The sequence below is a fragment of the Zootermopsis nevadensis genome, unplaced genomic scaffold, assembly GCF_977971745.1.
Source record: "Zootermopsis nevadensis isolate Lab colony 2312 unplaced genomic scaffold, Znev_1.0 Znev_ptg000028l, whole genome shotgun sequence".
NCBI lineage: Eukaryota > Metazoa > Arthropoda > Insecta > Blattodea > Termopsidae > Zootermopsis > Zootermopsis nevadensis.
In genome coordinates this window covers 6,334,251-6,349,698 of record NW_028259160.1, presented here as the reverse complement: position 1 = coordinate 6,349,698, position 15,448 = coordinate 6,334,251, and the positions used below count along the sequence as shown (strand labels likewise).

Sequence of the window (15,448 nt, the reverse complement as noted above, 5' to 3'; positions counted from 1 at the left end):
TTTCCAGTTTGTCCCTGTGCTACATCATGTATAACAGCTTAAGTGGCGTCGTTAATTTATCACAATTAATATAATTTTTGGAAGAAGGGCTGAAAGGCTATTATAATTTTTAAACTATTGATCAATTATATATCATGGTCTAATCAGAAAATTAATGTATTAGTAGGGGCGGTAAATAATTACCAGAAAGCGAACGTTGTGTTAATCGAGAGGGTAAGCAGATAATCCACACCATAAGCACAGGAAGCAGTCTAATACGTCTTTTGGCTACGATAGCCAGTTCGACTGTCGACTGTCTTTGGTAACTGTTGCGCATTACTGTTTTCATTCTTTGGACCGTATCTGTCTTCTGCTTTTTTTTAAGTCTTCGGAATCTTAAATCCTCAAAAATGTCCACGCTTTTACTCGGTTTTCTGAATCCCGCCCCCTTTTTTACCCGAAGACGAAGGAAAATCCATCCTTCGAAACATTGTGACAAAACACCGTGCAGGAACTTTATCTGCTGCGACAAGGAAGTGAAAGTTCGTAGTTTGTAAAGGCTTATTAATTCACTGATGCACAACAGATAAATAATGCTGTGTGATTCCCTGTCCCATTAAGAAATATATTTGTCTGATGTGTAAATATTAACACGAGGGAAGAAAGATGTGAGTTCCAAGGACGTATCAGCAGAGAAAGTAGTTCGTGATTGTTTGCTGTAGCTTTATCAGAATTTAATTTTGCCGTAGCTGACGGCGAGCGAGGGAAAGACCACGAACTTGACCAACTTTTAAGTGGAAATGGGATTTATATTTGGAACAAAAGTTTATCATGGTGTCCGTGATTAAACATATGGCTAACTGTTTCATAGGGGAACAACGGACTCCTGGGCACTGAATGCAACAAGGTCCTATTGTCAAAGAATGTACGCGTGAAACTGAATAGCGCTCTTGTCCGTTCTTCGCCTGGGTCTCTTTTTATAAACAATTGTATTGAAATAAATTTGCTTATTTATAACATTACACATATAATAACGTTTTAATATTTCAAGTACGTCATTAATCTCCTGCATACGTCGTTAAAATTATTTCGCCAAGAAATATAAATTAATCGATAGATTTGGCTTACGATAGGTATTAGACCTTGCATATCGATTATTTTCTCCACAACATCTCTGCCCCATTAAGTCAAAACTTTTCAAGTAAAATCTTACACTCTAATGAGATCTCTCACCAGTCCCTTCTGCTCAAGTACGTCGGGTACAACGAAAAACTCGCAACGTCAAATTTAATCGCATTCCGTTCAGTAGTTTCGAAGATTGCTATGCGAACAGGCGGATGAATGAACTGGCAGAAACCTGCAAAGAAGCCAGCCTCCAACATTCTACTGCAGTCGGAGGTGTATGCGCTGACAGCGAAAGAGAATACTTTCACCGCGATACGACTTGGGAATGTAAAGTGCCGAAGCCAGTTTTGCATCGCATGCTCCGGAACTGGTTGGACGGGACATCTCCAGCACGACTTTTACGCCCGCAGGATCTGGTCACTGGATGTGTTCTTCGTATTCAGTCTGTGGCGACTTGTTTACCTTCCCAGCCTTGCATTACGCAGGCAGTTTGTACAATTTACAATTCACAATTCACACAAGAACCTTTTCCGTGTGCAGAAAGAATACGGAAGAAAAGTCAAGAGCTGAAACGCTACTCCAATTTGCGGTAGAGTGTGCGTATTTTCTAAATGCGTCTTTTTGCAATTTTGTATCCGTCAGTGACAATGATAATCTACTTATACAAACTGTACAGTGAAAGCATAATTTGGAGATCTCTGTATTCCGTCTAAAATGCTCTATTACAATTACACCACTAAAAGCGCAGACATTTTAAGCTTATTTGGTCACAGACAATTCCGACATTGCTGGCGACATTCGCAAACATCAAAAGTCAAATTCTGGTGAACGCTCAATTATTAATTATGTATATTCTTCCTAGCTTGTTGTGCTACTTATAGATCACAAACGTAAGATCTAGTATTTTAATCTCCACATCTGGCCTAGGTGACTTGAAAACTAGCAGTGAACGAGTTATAAATTAAGAACACCTGTTGACGTTAAAGAAAGCGCAAGTTAAATAAAACAAATATTTCAGTAAGTTGCGTAATATCCTGTATAGACTTTGAAATAATATTTATCTTTGGCTGTGTATTATTGCCAAAGAGTCTGTACAAGATACCTGCCCGGAATAATGGACGAAGAAATTCTGTATCGTCAAAATACATGGGACAAATCTACTAACGTCCTCGAATGAAGTACAGGTTTCAGTACTGCCTAATTCTACCACATTTTGTTTATTTTGCGCTTTTGCACAAATTTCGTAATTGTTGCACTAATGCGATCCCAGGTCCAATGTCATTCTTGTACGAATGCTATCCTAGACTATTGTTGCGCAAATGTCTTACAACAATGGTTGTTCTTGCACTAATGTAATCGAGGGAGATCCCATTATTGCCCGAAAAGTGGTGGACGGTCACAGACGCATATTAGTACATTCTTTGTCCGAGATATCGTCAGTTCAGATTGTGTTGTTGTGACTTGTTGATCTTGTAATCTTGTGGAGTCAGCATGTTCTTTGGAAACGCTGGTGTACTCCTACAACTAACGACGATTTAGCGAAGGGGCTGGAAAGACCACAATCTGTATCTATAGGTTAAATTTAATACAGACTGCCTCAGTCTTAAAGTTTCACTAAAACCATGAGGCATGTAGGTTTATTTTTGAGAAACTGACAATCCCTCAGTTGCTGAAATATTTCGGAACCGGAATGTTTATTACCTTGTTCACAAAAGCTGACTACTAGCCGTTGCCCCGAACCACTTCGATGCAGTCCATATCCTCTCATCCAGCCGATATATCCCAATTTGTATCTTCCTTTCAGGTTTTCGGAATATTTTGTACATATTTCTCGTCTCCATCATGTACGCATGACGTCCTCAATCACTCTTCGTTTATTACTCACGTTAGAATGCTTTCTCTGCTTGTAACTGAACTGTAGCTGAACTGAAGCTGTCGCTACATGGTGGGTTGTGTGTTGGCTGCAGGTGAGATTGCTCGACAGAACCGCATAACACAACAGATCCTGGCACAGTATCTGCAGAGACGTCTGTTCCCCCATCTCACTACCACGACGACACCCTCATCGAACGTCCTCCTCCAACTAAGGGACAACTCGACGGATCATCAACTTCATCATCATCATCAAGCTCATGAAGCCGAAGGCGATGACAGACTGGAAACAGTCGAATCGGAACAAATCTCCAATGTCTACTTCACCTCGGAAGGTGATTTCGGAATATAAAATGGTCCATTGCTTAACATGGGGACATCTTTTGATATTTTATAAATTAATTGTGAGCTGGTCGTTAAAGGAGGTTTTTGTTTCTGGTTGGGTATCGCCATGTTAACAGAATCGAATTTCATTTTGTAGGTGGTATAAATATGGAGCTAAGAATGGCCCGTTTTTGCCAAATTTCTACAAAAAAAATCTTGCGAGGTTCCTTCCTTCGGAGCATATTAAGCTCTATGAGAAAACTAAAAGAGAAGCAACATGGCCTCTCTGTGAGACACAGAATGTCATGAATAATTTTCGAAAACCAGTTGCTTATTTTTGTGAATCCCGTTTGGGCTCCCGGTCTCAAGAAGTGTTAGATATATTTTTCCGAAGATACTGCGAGCATGATGTCATGGGCTGCGTGTAGCTGTAATTTATGGCGACACCTTTGTCAGGAAGGTGCCAATGGGAGCATAAAAGATGTTATATTTCTCGTTGGATAGTGTTTTAGGCATGTCCATTAATCCTACTGCCTCTGCCAAAGCGCCAGCATCGATTCATTGCGTTTCGTGGCAAGCAACTTTGATGGGGATTTTCCAGTTTCGTATTCCACAGATGTCGGGGAATTTCTTGGCCAGCACAACGAGTATTCATTACCTTCTGATAAAGGTCTTCGATTCATGAACTTGTTTGATCAACGAAATATAATTGTACTAGTTTACGACTAGGTCTGTGTGAAGTAAAACTTTTTCTTAATTCTGTCTTTCAGTAATATATTTGTCCGCAAGAAATTAAGACACCGTAGAACACATTTCAAAATTCTGTATTTTTCTTCTGCGTTCTTCTTTTAAACTACTTCTGCATTTTGTTGGAACAGTTCATTCTCTTTCTCCTATTTAAATGGTCATATACGGAAACCAGGCGAAGCACTAGGATTATAGAAAACGATTAACAGTAATATTTGTGTTGGATAGAACTAGTTTCCTTACACAGGAATTCCCAATGACGGTTCACATTATGTTAAATGCTATTCGTGACTAGTGTTGAGTAGAGAGATGTGGTTAGGATCAAACGGGATAAGATCTTTTGCTTTCTAAAATAAGATGAAGTGTCCGTATGATGGTAACAACATTTGAGTCAACTTGGAATTTCAATAAACCATAACAATCAGTTATGTTTTGAACCTTGTCCATCGTCTGATGTTATAAAATACACAACGTTTCTAGTGATTGAGATTAGCTCATTCTAACGGACCCCAAAGTGTATGTGCCCCCTTCACTACACCTGAAGACGAGGACAGCAGATGGACTGACTTCTGACTGGTCGTCTTAATGATGGAGGCAGTAAGACCTCTGAAACGTCGGTAAACTTCTACCAGAGTACACGGCGCAACAACTCAGAAGACAGCCATCTTCGGCACGGCATTATCTTTGTTCTGGGTTCACTACAAAACTATCTGGGACAAATTTATTAGCAATGGACCATTCTTATATTTCGAAGATATGTTATTTCCCTGTCTTCTGTATTGCTTTTAAAATTCACCTCGCAACACACATTACCATTTGTACCACATTCAAAGATCGACTACTCCCTCTACACTTTGCAGTTAATTCTTCTCTGCACTTTCTTATTTCCTTTTCCCTTGTCTCTCTTGATCTTCAAAATAAATTTTTCCATCTTGTTATGCTTATTTGTCTGTTTTCCGTCTCTGGTTATTGCATGTCTGTTGTTGTCTCATAGTTTAATTGACTGCATTCAAATGTGTTTTAACACTTTTAGTTTAATTTCTTATTACATATGATTTTGTCTTCTCAAAATGGGCATGACAAATTAATTTAAATTTTTGCTTAATAAATGTTTAATATACATCACAAGGCTACTGTGTAAATGTACTTCATTTGTTACCCAGTAAGTTTCAAGTTGAAATTTCAAGTTTTTGCGCCTCGCGAAGATTGGAATTTCAAGTTCGAATCCCATTTTAGTCAGTGGTGATTGAGCTTTTCTGTGTCGTTCTGTGAAAATGTATAAAGCCCTTGGTTTTAATTTTACATATTTTAATATTTACATTTTATATAAAAAACTGGAAGACACGAGTTTCTGAGGTAAATGTTAGCAAGATTCTTCCATTTAACCAGCTCTTAATTCTTTAGCGAATGTGATATGATTTGCTACTGTAATTTCCATACATTTGAACTTTACCACATTTCTGAGCGATTTATTAGCTATATTTTATTATGATTTTGCCCTTGTTTGGTTCAATCTCGTCTTCCTATTTTTTTCAATTACCCTGCAGTCTTGGAATAAGTATGATAATGCATTGCATTCAGATATCGGACATTCGCATGTGATCCAAATATTTTGTGATACCAATGCAAAGATCGTGAGCTGCCTACCTTTTTTCTGGTAGTTCATGGTCAGATCTCGGCGACTTTCGACACCCATACTGACGTAACTACCCTAACACGGGCTCCGTAACAAAACGCCCCAAGGTAAGATGAAGTAAATCACTGCTCGCTATAACAACTGTACGAAGCTTCTTGCAAAACGCATATAAAAGAAACTTCTGTGCGTTCCTAAGTAGTCATTCAACAGAAAGGTTACACTAATGGAGGTGGGGCACTAAACCTAATTACCCGCTTCTGTGACTGCATCCTAGCATCCTATGTTAAGAGAAGGGGGAAGTTTCAGTCAAAATCATCTTGACAATTTCAGGAATCGTTCTGGCTTTCAGGGATACAAACTGTTTTCAACACCTTTTAAAACTGTGGATGGTGTATGATTTACATCTTATTTTGCGGAAACACATTGAAATCCTCTTGATGTTACGAATGTAACCAACGTAGCCCTGAGTTGCTTTAGACTGACATTCTTATCATTCTTCTTGATAGCAAAAACCGATTTTAGACTTGGTCTCTTCTCGTTACACAAATTTTTAAAACCGTATCCAAACGGAAGATGTAATTTCTCAATTCAGGGGTGTATAAAATATGACCCACGAAACAATTCGAACTTGCCAGCGGGTATGTTCAATATAACCCGTTACATATATATATATATATATATATATATATATATATATTACTTCGGAAAATTCTACACTTTGCTCTGCTTTAAAATACATTCGGTTATCTCAGTGTGAGGGACGAATCTAAATATGAAACCTCTGTCCTTAGAATATAAAAGGGGGTTTAAGGGAATTTATTTAAAATTCCAGACATAATCGACATTAGACGGAGGTGACTGGTTATCTTTTTTCTCCGGCCGCTTTAGACCGTAGGCTAGAGCCTTCTGTACGCATTGAATTGGAGTTTGGTTTGTCCCCACATTAGGTGTGGTGATGGAGGAAAAAATTCTTCCCCTGCCTGGAATTGAACCAGGTTTCCCAGACTGTAGCAAGTCACTTTGCTGTCCGAGCAACCCCCGCTTGCCCTTACAGACACACTGAATATAAAGTCATTCCCAGATGTCCTTGAATATGCTAACTTTACTGCCCATTGTCTGGTTCTGTTACATATATGGACATAGAAATGAGCTCAAGTTAGTCATTCTATGGAAGTTTGGTACAAAAAGGGCATACCTCGATTTCTTATTCTGGTCTCGAAGTTAGGTCAATAAATGACCTGATGTTCCTCTTCTGGACTTTGGCGTCGTGTAAACTCTTTGGTAGATGCCAGCGTTTCGGAGAAATATTTTGTCTCCATCTTTAGGGCTGAAGGTTAGTGAAATCGAATTTAAATATATGCGAATTAAACGTATCCTAACCGAGCGCAGCGGCCGCACTTTGAATCTAGCCTCTTCGAGACGTTATCTCAGAATTCGTTTTGAATAATTGAGGAAAATTAATACAGCCGATTTCCCGACCAAGGAACACGAACGCTACCCACTCTGCAGCTGCATTTGCTTACCTGCGTTGTTTAAATACAAATGATATGCAAATCATCTTCATAAATATTCTTAACACGACAGAAGTTTAACTTTCATCTCTATGTTGACCTAATTTTAGAAAGATGATTATAAATATTCTGTTATCTCTGTTTTGGGGACTCTACAGAAACTGATCGTGGTTAAACACCGATCTCAATCGGGATAAACTGTGCCCTTCGACGAAACGTGGAAGCAAACAGCCGACCCGTAGCCGGTAAGAATTATTGACAAGACAGCGATCATATCTTCCTCAGGAGCACAATGCACAGGATACTCGCTGGACTGGGCTTGCAGTTGCGTATCGTGCATCCTTTTCCTTCGGTGGATGATTACAAAGACTGCAGTTTTGAAGGTTGTGCGGGTGTGTAACTTGGTCCCTTTATCTTGCGGGATAGTGGATAAATTGAAGGTGCTTGAGAATAGGACGCTAAAGAGAATATTTGATGTTATATATGAGATGCAACGAGAGACTGGAGAAAATTGCGTTCTGGGGACATTCATAATCATTGTCCATTAAATTTGATTACATTACCAAGTAAAGAAGAGTCAGTGTGCTTGACGTAGATGAGAAACGTGTACAACATTTTAGTCGGAATGTCCGAAGGCATGAAACCAGTTAGTAAACCGAGGCGTGGATGAGAGAATACTTTTAAAATAAATCTTAAAAACAGGTTAGAAATGTGTGAACTGAATTTATCAGGCTCAAGATAGCGCCCAGTAGCTGGCTCTTGTGAACACGGTAATTAACCTCCGAGTTTCGTAAAAGGTGGGGGATTTCTTGGCCATCTGAGCCACTACTGGTTTCTCAAGATGGATTTTATTTAATGGAGTTAGTATATCTTTTTAGAGATTTAATAAGTTTGTTTTTATGTTTCTCTGTTCTTTTTATAGAAGATAACACAACGACGCACTTTTGTACACCAGCCCCAAAATCCTCTGCATTTTCTCTTTGCCCCTCTTCTTAGGCATTCTCTTTCTTCGGAGTGGATACTGATATCATTCTAAGAAGCTAAAATATTATGTTTTGTGTGAAGACGGTAACACATCGACGTACGTTTATTCTTCAACTGGAAACTTGATATGAAATTTATTTGCTCGTCCCTGGAGTAAAGAAATTCCTTCATATATGAAACTGGTTGTAACGAATCACCACACTTGAAAGGAGTCTTGTCTGGAAGCTTTTATATCTTTGTCATCACTGTTCAGACGCACATAGACTAGATTGTTTTATGATTTATTATTTTTTGTTTTGTTAAGGGCTTAAAGACACTTCAGCGTCTTTGGCTGTGTGCACCCTAGTACAATTTAGCTCAGAAATAAACCACAGACTAACGTTGTGACTCGAAAGTATTAACACAGTCCTGTCAGAATTGTACTCCGACGCCATGACAAATATCTGCTTCACTTGTAGACGAAAAATTCTTACAATTATTCTGGTCGGAATTCTTTATACGTTATTTCAATACTGGTTATTTACTATGGTAGCGACATCCCATCTGTGCGTACCATGATGAAAGTGTGTGTGTGTGTGTGTGTTGGTATTTTTTGGTTAAAAATGATAACGCATTTGGAAGGAATGTGCGTCCTTCATGAGGGAGAGGAAGAGAAAAATGTTAAAAATACAAAAAAGGAAAAAAAATACCATTTTGCCTAAAATACCGTTAAGTATGACCACATGATCATATATTCATTAGACCTTAGGTAGGGAAATCGGTGACTTCCGGACAATAGACAGACCTCTCGTTTTCGAGGGTCCAGCTTAAGCCCTGGAAATGATTGTGTGTGGCAGGCAGTCTGCTTGCCTGCAGATCTGCGCAAATTAGCGTAACAGCGCAGTGACAGAAGTGTGACAACAATCCTGTCTGTGCCCCATTACGTTTAATGACGTTTATTACAGAATGGGACAAAGCGTAACGAGAGAAAAGTATCAATATCAGCCTTATTGTTAGTTTATATCCGAGGTGAGCCATTTTTTAATATTGTGTGTTGGATTAATTATATTTTTTATACACGGCATTACGGTTGTAATGGTCTAAGGATCTGCATACTTCCAGAATTAATAATGTTTAAAGCATTTAGCGGTTGATCTCGAAAGTTACTAGTAATTTCTAAAGAATAAATAAATACTTTATATAATAATAATAACCTGAAGGTTGGATCAGATAAATCCTAAAAGTTCGTATATATCAAAATTATATAAAGATAACATTAATATAATTGTGTTGTACCACTGTCAAATACGTTTACAAAATTAACCATTTAAGTCCCAGTGTGGATTATATGTTCCACCTGCTTTAACAATCAATAAATCTTTCATTTTATTTTAGTAGGTTTTGTACGATTTTCTGGCGGTACGGGTTGAAATTTTAAAAATTATTTAGGCGAGCTTCGGCTGCAAAAGTTAATAGTCTATAGATTTTCTTTTCGCCTCGTAGAAAGACTGTCAGTTGCTCAAGAAGATTCTGTATTAAGGAGCTGGAAAACGAAACAATTTTTTACATTTCCTTTGGCTAATGACTTGAACCTAATCTATTTAACATCATAGACAAGATTTCTTTATCACAAACGTTTCCGAGTTATGAAATAGGTCGTATTATTACTTAAGCAGATGCCAAGTGTAAATGAGAACAAGGAAATGCGAAACTCTTTTATGTAACAAAATTATGTCATTGACTTTTCTTGTGTACCTAAGCAATGCAGTGAAAAACTGGTCATGAGTTTCTAATTTTGAATAAGCGCATATCGATGACCACCTCGTAATAAATGTTGAGTTCCCTTGTCCTTACCGATCCCTGTGCGTTGTTGGGACAACTTCCTCATTACTGAAGATGGCTGTTTACCGACGTGTCAGAGGCCCATACTGCCTCCATCATCATCATCACCATCAAGGCGATGAGGTGATGGAAGCAGCAAGTACATTATATCAGACTACACGGCGCAACAACCCAGAAGACAGCCATCTTCAGACTCACCGCCGTGAAAACCTCAAATCCTCATTACTGGCAACAACATCGTGGGACAGGGCTATCCTGTAATTTAGAACAGGTTGTGTTATATATATAAAACCGCTTTTCAGTAATGGATATATCAGGCGCTCCTAGAATATTTATCCGCTTGCAGGTAAATACATTTTTCAACCATTTAATTGAACGCTGGAAGACACTTTTAAGGTGAAGTTTGGTCTTAAATATGTATACACTTTATTATACAGTATTCGCTTGTTAATCAGTTGCTCGCCGTTGTCAACTACACCACGAATTATAGATTATGTAGATAAACTTGTGGTACCCTTGATAAATCACCTATTGCAAATGTGAATTTTATAGTTCCAAAGGAAGATAATCCACTTACATTATTCCCTTAGGGAAAGGAAACGAAAATTGGGTGCTTTCGAGATTTGGACCTAGTGTTTGCGCGTCTGGTATAATATTGTAAAATATTCGATAGTTATCGCCTTGGAAATTCCTAATCGAAACAGCAGCTAACAGTGACAGCGTGAAAAGCGAAGAGCCAAGCTTGTCAGCGGAAAGCAAGTCAATGGGATTTACTCAGAAGAGACTAAAATACGTCTTAACGGGAGGATAAGAGCTGTTGCTTAGTCGGTCGTCCTGATAATGGAGGCAGGAAGTACTTCTGAAACTTCGGCCAGTTTCTGTGAGGCTACAGGGCGCAACAACCCAGAAAAATCAAACTTCGTACCTTTTTCAGAAGCTCGCAGGCTGTAACGGGCCCGGGTATCTGTAAGCTGCTTGTCAAATAAGTTGGAAATAAAACTTAGATAAATCTGCGAATTGCAAACGACCTCCAAATTGACATCTGACCTACCTCGATTTTCAACCGCAACAATCAGGAAGAGGAGGGTCTGCTTTAACCTCGATACCTCGTCTCATCATGAGGGAAAGTTAATGGAAATGGTGTGACGTTACCTGCTGTTGGCTAATCCAAGGTTTCCTTCTGTTCTCCTAGTATTTCTGTTGCGCTCCATTCGTCCCAAGTGTTTGTTGCATGAGAGAAACGGAAATTCAGTGGCGGCACCTCACTACGCAACTGATTTTGATTAGTGACGGCGATCAAAGGCGAGGGGAGAAGGACAGGTATTTGGTGGCTTGGTCTTGTTAACCCTTCCTATGCTACGCTATTACGACCACGTATTTATCTTACACTCCTGTTATAACTCGCGACTTTAATTTTTCAAGCTAATTATAAATATTGAACTGAACTTAGTTTAATTATAGCTTCTCGCCGGTAACTAAATCTACATACTATATACTACATACTACATATCAGTCCACTCTACTAAAATAGCTAAACTGATTAAGACATAGTCAATAAAATAAAATATATCTATAAATTAGAAGTAATATCTGTTACTTTAGAACACTTAAAGATAACCACCTGAAGATGACCAATCAAGGTCGAAACATGAGTGGATTCTTAATTGGTTTGTCTGTTGACGCAAATCAACGCAGGAAATCGTTGAGAAGTGTTTTATGAGATGATTTTATAAACGTCTTCCAATTCGTGTATGTAAGTTTTATGTGCATGGATGTACATGAAACTTTTCAATGTATATTATCGGCTGCTTTCTTATATACTCTCTTTTAATCGAAAGAACGGAAGAAGAAACTAGTAAAAAAATGAAATTGATAAAAGAAGAGCGTAAGGAAAGAGGAAATGAATAGGGAATAAAAGCGTGAGGTAAATGATGAAAACCCCGGTAGCAGCGTGTTCCGAACGCGACGCAGCGTGAATCGAATCCCGGGCTTTCAGTTCATATCCTGTCACTTTATCGATGAATCTGTAAACTGCACGAGACGCCGCTGCACGTGAGATTCGATTCAGGCATGAACAAACACTTGACACCCGAGGCTATGCAAATTCCTGTCACCAGGTAACGACTGCCGCATGCAAAATGCATGGCTCCTCACACACTGCACAGTTAGTCTGCTGGGCATGGAAGACACTCGCTCGAAACTCGACACAGTCAGCGGGCTCTTTTGACCGTGCACTTAATTGTTCCTGGGAATTCCCCTGTCACGTGTTTGAACCGCGGCTCTTTAAACTGGTTTATAATATTTCTTCGTCTGTTGGTTTAAATAAACACAACGTTTCGTAAGCTGCTTCTGTTTTCGTTATCAGGCGAGACTATACAAGCAAATCAGTTCAGTCCATAGCAAAAATTCATCTCAGTAGACCCAACTGATAGGGTGTACATTGACATCTTATAACGAAAGCAGAGGTAGCTTACGAAACATTGTGTCTGTTAAAGTGATAGACGAAGGAAAATGTCGAATAATGTGCATCACGTTAACGACACACCTTCGTCAACAAACTTCTAGACTAATCTTGCTCTGTAAGATTTGAGGTTTTCACAGCGGTGAGTATGAAGGATTTCTGTCTTCTGGGTTGTTGCGCTGTGTAGTCTGGTTGATGTTAACCAACGTTTCAGAGGTCATACTGCCTCCGTCATCAGGGCGATGGATTTCTGTCTTCTGGGTTGTTGCGCTGTGCAGTATGGTCGATGTTAACCAACGTTTCAGAGGTCATACTGCCTCCGTCATGTGGGCGATTCTTAGTATGAAGATTTCTGTCTTCTGGGTTGTTGCGCTGTGTAGTATGGTAGATGTTTACCAACGTTTCAGAGGTCATCAGAGCGATTCATCGCCCTGATGAAGGAGGCAGTATGACCTCTGAAACGTTGGTAAACATTTGCCATACTACACGGCGCAACAACCCAGAAGACAGAAATCTTCATAATCCTGCTCTGTTCATTTACAAGACACTAGTATTTCTCTGTAGCTTATACAAAATATAAACAGAAATGGAGATCCTTCTTGTTATTCTCGTGTTGTTCCACGTATTTCCCTTAAAGTGGTTACCTCACCTTGAGGTTTTAGGTGCGTTCAGAAAAACTATTTTGAAAAACATCTGTGGGTTTCGTAATTTCCTTCCGTCCTCTAGCAACATCACCAGAATTACCTGTCCGTTTCGTTCAAAGTCGGTGTGGTTGTTAAACACAGTTTGTCGACTTATTTAACGGACGCTTAAGAACTTAAATGAGTTAAGTGTACATTTTTAATTCCGTGATGAAACGTGATGTCCAGTATCTCGATTATGCTTAAAAGAACTTATCACGTATACGTTTCATTTACTCTAATTCGCTGTGCCATTTTCTCGAGGATCTAACTAAACTGTGAGCCTGTTTCTAATTCTTCGGCAGTCCTTTGTGATAATCATTGTAGTAAAACGATCTTCCCCTGCTCTTCTTCGTTAACTCACGTTAGGCGTGGCATTGTATCAATAGCTACCGTCTCTGAGTTTACTATTTCTGTAAATGAACTTCGACATCAGAATGAGTAAATGTGCATTGTGTTATACTTCCGAATCCTGGAACGCACCACACTAGGAGCGATTGCTCCTAACACCTTACTTGTTTATGCTCGAGTGTGCCGACAACGTAGTACGAGCAGTTTAATCTCTTCGCTTTCATTATCCTTGCAGAGATCAATCAACCGTGTACCCTTGTAGATAACATTGAATATTTATGGCTTCGACCCATTTGTTTCAGCCTTGCGATCTTGATTACACCGAGACCATTCACCAGAAGTTTATTTAGTGTTTCATGTATCAACAAATTTCAAAATATTTTGTGTTTGTAAATTAGGTCGCCGTAAACGAGTTGTTCTGGAAGACAACGAGAAGGAATTATAATACTCAATAAAATTAACACTTTGAAGTATCTGATGAATACAAGGTCATTAGCCGTATACCAATTAATTTAAAATAGCTAACCTAAGGTACTCACTCTATTGAAAGATTATGGATATAAAGAGCAATATTTATATATTGTCTTGCAAAATTTTTGAATACAGAAACCATTGGTCACTCCGTACATGTGAAATGTTGGTCTCATTCCACAGATTGCGCAACATTCAGACTTTATTTTATTCACAAGCATCTCGAATCCTAACTTTTTGTTTATCGAGATTTTGAGGTATCGGTGAAGTATAGACACACTCCGCAGAAGACGTATCGAGGTAAAGAGGTTTAGACTTATCCCCAAAAGAAAAATCCAGTGGAGTTAAGTGTGCACACGAGTGGTAGTACTTCCACTTGTGCCATTTCTTCCAGGCAAATGTTCATTACGAAAAAAATGTGGAGATCACCACCTGTTGAAAGATAATGCGACTCCAGTATGTTATTCAGGCTGCGATATTAACCAAAGTATAGCAGCAGTTTACGGTATACCATTCAATTTACGATCCGTTTCACCTAGACGTAAGACCAGTAAATCTTGTTCAAAGATAACGCACAGAACACGTTCACCTTTGGATTGTCCTTGACATAGTCAGTTGATATGTAAGGGTTTTGTAAGCCCCAAATCCTCACACTCTGTCGGTTTATAGTTTCTGATAAGTAAAATGTAATTTCGTCGCTGAATACAACTACTAAAAAATAATTTTCTTCGTCGCAGATTTTTACTATCATTTCGTCACAAAATGTAGAACAATGATCATTATCAATCAGTTTTATTACTTGTAAAATTTGAAACTCGTAGCTCTTATTTTGCAAATGATGCCTTATGATCTTACATTCAGTCCATCAGACAAGTATTAGACCCGAAATAATAATGGAAACATGACATTTAGAATAGCACTTGTAAAAAAAAGACGTTGAAAAAGTATGAAATCTTTTGTTTTGGTGTTGTCGAATCGTCATTTATTTCATATTTAGCAAAGTACAACTGCTGATGTTAGAAATCTTGTCACTGTGGTTACTACTCGCTAATGATCCTGTCATTTGAATATCCTCACTGAACTTCGTAGCGTGAAGAATTCGAGCCTGGTTCCCATTTCCATAATCGCATCTCCATAGTTATTTCGCATCTGTTCTAAACACGAATCGACACCATTAGATTTCTTCATCACTCTGACAAATCATGACGGAACATCAAGAGTCTGACCGCTTAATTAATGGTCTATATCCTCAATGAACCATAACAACACTGAAAGTGTAAGAATTAATTGAGTTGCGATGTTATAGCATCTATAGATTGTTTCTCCTTGTCAATTACCGTGTATAATCGACTTAGCCTAGTTACAGAAGCCAGAGCAGGGGTTCTCAACCTTTCCCGAACCTGTGGCCACATTCAGCTTTACTTGTTGACTCGAGGACCACAAGGTTAAAAATTACAAAAATTTATTTAAACTTCTTTGGTCTTTA

The 15,448-nt window shown here is 38.7% G+C and overlaps 1 protein-coding gene across 1 annotated transcript in view; it reads left to right on the top strand.

The window, feature by feature from the left end:
- The window catches only part of tfc (Brevican core protein triforce), a 56,289-nt gene that overhangs the window by 14,305 nt on the left and 26,536 nt on the right, over positions 1 to 15,448 (top strand). The window contains exon 2 of the mRNA XM_022067479.2: positions 3,072 to 3,311. Coding sequence (XP_021923171.1) covers positions 3,072 to 3,311 — 240 coding nt within the window. The remainder of the gene's footprint in view (positions 1 to 3,071; positions 3,312 to 15,448) is intronic.